The sequence below is a fragment of the Sorex fumeus genome, unplaced genomic scaffold (assembly GCF_029834395.1).
Source record: "Sorex fumeus unplaced genomic scaffold, SorFum_2.1 ptg000026l, whole genome shotgun sequence".
In the NCBI taxonomy this organism is placed as follows: Eukaryota; Metazoa; Chordata; class Mammalia; order Eulipotyphla; family Soricidae; genus Sorex; species Sorex fumeus.
This window is the reverse complement of record NW_026606083.1, coordinates 7,454,070-7,458,994: the sequence shown is the minus strand read 5'-3', so window position 1 is coordinate 7,458,994 and position 4,925 is coordinate 7,454,070. Positions and strand designations below refer to the sequence as shown.

At 58.7% G+C, this 4,925-nt stretch overlaps 1 protein-coding gene across 1 annotated transcript; it reads left to right on the top strand.

Moving 5' to 3' along the window:
* Nucleotides 1–261: 261 nt before the first annotated feature.
* LOC130024076 (calmodulin-like) lies at nt 262–731 on the top strand. Its single transcript, XM_056114723.1, has one exon. It carries the CDS (start codon nt 281–283, stop codon nt 728–730), a length of 450 nt encoding a protein of 149 aa, XP_055970698.1. The 5' UTR covers nt 262–280; the 3' UTR covers nt 731.
* Nucleotides 732–4,925: the final 4,194 nt, after the last annotated feature.

Sequence of the window (4,925 nt, the reverse complement as noted above, 5' to 3'; positions counted from 1 at the left end):
GGGGTCCCAGCACAACCATCCCCTCCCCGGGCAGCAGGCGGACCCGATGGCCCGCAGCCCTCGTGGGCGGGCCCCATCAGCCCAGTTCCTGCATTTCTGGTCTGCAGCTGGCTCCCCTCCCTGGGAGGAGGCCTTGGCCCCAGGACAGGAGGAGGGTGGGGACCCTTTCTCCTCCCTTCGCTCCGACTGCACAAAAGGGGAGCAGGACTGTCCTTGGCACACCTTCCCTCTCTGCCTGAGTACGTCGCACCGAGTCCGGGTCCAGAGCAGTGCCGGCACCATGGGTGAGGAGCTGCCGAAGGAGCAGGTGGCGGAGTTCCAGGAGGCCTTCAACAGGTTCGACACAGACGGGGATGGGAAGATCAACGTGCAGGAGCTGGGCGCCATCATGCAGGCGCTGGGCAAGAAGATGTCAGAGGAGGAACTAAAGGAGCTCATCGCCCGGGTGGACAAGGACGGAGATGGCGCCATCAGCTTCCCAGAGTTCCTGGCCGAGATGACCAAGAGGATGAAGGGGCACGGCAGCGAGTCTGAGATGCGGGAGGTCTTCCGCGCCTTCGACATCAACAGCGACGGAAACATCAGCCTGGACGAGCTCAAACAGGCCATGACCAAGATGGGGATGCCGCTGTCACAGGAGGAGCTGGAGCTCATGATCCGCGAGGCCGACCTGGACAAGGACGGCCAGATCAACTACGAGGAGTTCCTGAAGATCCTGTCCCAGAAGTGACCTTGGGGAGGGCGGGGCCGGACTCTCTGTGGCGGGGTCTGCTGAGACTGGAGTGCGAGGGGCTGCCCGGCCCCCAGTGCTCTGAGCACCCCGTGGACCCTGGGGGGAAATAAAGGAACGTGAATCTCATGGTGCTGCCGGTGTCTGCCGGGGTGGGAGTTCTGCACTCTCCCAGCCTCGGGGGCTGAGGGGACATGTGCCGCGCTGGCCCAGGACCTGCTTGGTTTGGGTCAGGACCACAGATGGACCGGCACATAAGATGAAGCTCGCAGCCTTGATCTGGGGGTTACGAGGCTTCAGCTGTCAGGAGCAGCTGGTGCCCAGGCGGAGGCTGGTGAGGGGGGCAGGGTGGGCGCTGGGCCTGGCCCTGCTCTTCCTTGTCTCAATTCCCCTACGGGACACTTTCAGGGTACCCGTGAGAGGAGGGGGACCCCCTGCACTTCCTCAGCCCCTCCCCTCTGCCTGGGCGCCCACTGACCCACATGGCCCTGCCTTGGAGTGGGGCTCGGGGTCTCCCAGCCCCCATTAGAATTGCAGGACCCCGCCCTGCAGTAGGGGGGTCGGGCCAGCCTGACTTGGGGAGCTCTGTCTGTTCTCATGGAGGGGCTGTGTGCTGGCCCCAAGTTTGTGTGAGCATGCATGCATGTGTGCATGGGTGTATAGGTGTGCATGATGTGTGTAGTGTATCTGTGCATGTGTACACATCTGTGCATGCATGTGTGTAAATGTGCATGCCTATGTACATGTTTGCATCTGTGTGAGTGCATGTGTATGTATAAGTGTGCATGTGTATGTGCGTGTCTGAGCGTGCCATATGTGCATGTATGTAGCATTTATACATGTATGTGCTTGCATGTGTGCATACATATGTATAAGTATGCCTATGTGACTGTGCGCACATGCATGTGTGTAACATATGTGAGCACATGTACATGTTTGCATGTGTGTGTGTGTGTGTATGTGTGTGCACGCAGCTCTGGCTGAAGGGAACGGTGTGCACACTGTGCATTCAGTGACTGACCGGGTGCTGAGAGTTTGCCTGGGTATCCCAGGAGAGCGGGTGTGGCTCTGGGTGGGCAGAAGGGGGCCATGCCTGAGGGCTGGGCTCTTGGGCGCAGACGCTCTTGTTCGCTGTAGGATTGTCAGGAAAGAGCCCCCCAGCCCGGCCCCCTCCCAGTTCTGAAGGGGTTGGGCAGGGTCAGGGGTGCTGGCCCAACAACAGCCCCTCCAGTGCCCTCAAGGGAGTTCACTGGGTTTACTGACTCACACTCAGGTGTCCTAGCAGCTTCCAGGGCTCCACTCACACCTGGTTCAGCTGAGGGTGTTCCTGGGGGCGTGCTCAGTGCCGACTGCCCTTCCTCCCACGACCCACTGATGCCCGCTTGCCTGCCTGGCTCTCTGCTCTGGGCAAAGAGTGGGTTGTCTCGAGAATCAGAGCTGACAGTGGGCCAGGTGTGCTGGACTTCAGGACGGGGTGGCATCCGCCTCACATCGGTGAGTGCTTCCTGTTGTCTGTTCTGCCCTCACTGCTCACAAGTGCGGTCAGCTGGCTCAGGAAAGGTGAGTCTGTGTATTTTAGGTGTTTGGGACACACTCAAGTGAAAATCACCCATGAAGCCATCAAGTGTCTGGTGAGCAGAGAGCCTGGGGAGGCGGGGGGGGGGGGGGGGACAGAGCCCTGGGGGAAACCAAGGTATCCAAACTTCAACTGTGGACCCTCTGAGCTGTGTTTGTTGATCGAAGATGATTCTAGGTGACCTCCTTTATCCCATCCCATTTGACAGAGAACTGTTCATCTACACGAGCATGCTGAAATCCGAACACCAACCCACCTGCTCTCTTGGTCAGATTCCCTCTAGGTCTAGTTTCCATCTGTTCCCAGAACCAATGAGCCAAGGGCATGATCAAATGCTTCCTCCTCCAGGAAGCTTTCCAAAACTGGGAGGCCATAGCCCCAGGAGGCCTTGACAACCTGGACAGTTCTTACCAATGCTCCCCTGATCTTGTCAGCCTCTGGGAATAGATCTCTGAATCCAGCTAAGACCATCAGGGCCCCAGGGAGAAGAGGGGGCTCCCTCTGCAGTAGCCCTGACCTTCACCCCAGGTCAGCTGGTTGCTTGGCCTCTTTCCTGCCTCTCTAAGGAGGAAGAGAGAAGGGGGCGAGAGTGGAGAGATTTGCTGTAGGAATGGGAGCCCCCTTTAGGGGCTGATCTGGAAGTCCCCTGATCTGCAACCTACAAGTCAGTGGCTGGGTGGTCAGCATGCCTGCGGGCATGGGAGGGGCCGCTGGCTGTATCTGTACCCCTTAGCTGGGGAGCGGGGTAACTGTCCCAGGGCCCAGAGCGAGACCTCTGAACGGAAGCCAGTGCCCTCATTGCTCCCCATTCGCCGTGCTGATCCCTGGAATACCCCCTAAGGGCCAAGAGGGGGCCCTGTAAGATGCACCCTGCACATGCCAATGGCTGGGTTCTAGGGCAGATCCCCCCAATGCCAGGTCCCTGGCGCCCCCATGCTGCTCCCAAACAGTCTCCCAGAGCAGATTCTGACTCACTCCCTGGAAGGCACTTCCAGGTCGACAGGGCTAATTGGGAGGATTGCTCCATCCGCCTTCAGGTTTGGGTTGACGACGAGGGCCCCTTCCCTTCTGCAGAGGATGTGGGGTGGCCTTGGCCAGCCTTGCTCCTGCTGCAGGGCTCCTGTACCCCACCCGCATCTCACAGTTCTGCTCCCCTCTGGAGGCCCAGACCCCCCCTCTGCTGCGTCTGCCTGCTGACCTGCAGTGTTGACCCCTGGGTCAGTTCTCCTCTTCGTGGCAGCTGGCATGCCCTCAGCACTGGCGCACACTCACCACCCCACCTCTGCCTTGCCAACCGGGGCCAGTACAGTCTGGGGTCTGGCTGCATAGTGAGGACAGGAAGTGTGAGTGGGCTCCGGGCTTGGCTCTCAGTGCTCCAATTACCCCCTCCTGTGGGAGCCCCCTTTTGGACTGGGCCCAAGTCTGGCCACCTTTGTGACATTCCTGGTTGAGGACCAAAACTGCAGAACAAGGCTGCAAGCGTCCCTGGAACCTGAGACGCTCCAGATGCCCCTCGCCCGGCCCGGCCCTTGCCCCACTGGGCAGACTGGCAGAGCGCGGGAATTGCCGGGGAAGGACCCTGGCTGTGCCAGCCCTGCGGGGGGAGCTTAGTTGCACAGTGGATTCTGAGTCACTCATAACAGATGCTGCTCTGCTTGGCAACCCACCAATCCCAGAACCCACTTGCCACCCAGTGACACCGGATACCAGGAACGGCAGCAGATAGGGAACTGGGGTTAGGGAATTGCCCCCTGTTGGGTAGACCTTTGACCTAGGTGAAGGGAGATCTTCAGAAAAATGTGCCAGTCATTAGGCCTGAGGAACTGTAGTCAGAGCCTGTGGTCATGAGAGTATGGCAGAGGTGATGCTCGTGGCAAAGTCACATGGTAACATCTACCCACCCATCTGCCCACTGTTGACCCATGTACCCACCCATCTACCAACATCTACCCATCTACCATCCATCTACCCCCCTACCCATTCATCCATCTATCCATCTATCCACCCACCCACCCACCCATCCATCCACATATTAATTCACTCATTCTACATATCTACCTACATACTCACCCTTGTGCCCATCTACTCAGCCTTTCATCTACCCCTCAGCCTAGTCATTCATCCACCTACCCATTGCCCTGACTATCATTTCACCCAACCATCTATTCATCCGTGTCTCACACAATGACCCACCCACTCACCCGTCCAGTGACCCATCAACCCAAGCATCCATCCATCTACCCATGTAGCCACCCATCCACCCACACCAATCTACCCACCCATCCATCCATGTTCTCTGCTAGGAGACCATGGAAGGTTCCAGATCAGAGGAGGTGTATGCCAATGTGCTGAGGGAGGATGCTATGGGCAGAATGAACAGGAGCTGAAGCCAGCCTGGAGGAGCGGATGCCAATACGTTGCATCTCCTGAGATTCGGGTGGGAAAGACAGTGCAGTGGCTTAGACACTTGCCTCGTGTGCTACCCAGCCTGGTTTGTCCCCGGCACCACATATGGTGCCCTGAATCCTGCCAGGAGTGCTCTAGGCCCCAAGCAAATAGCACACTTTCAGTGCTCAGGACCTGGGCCACAGGGAGTCCCAGCATCTGCCAGTCCCCCTG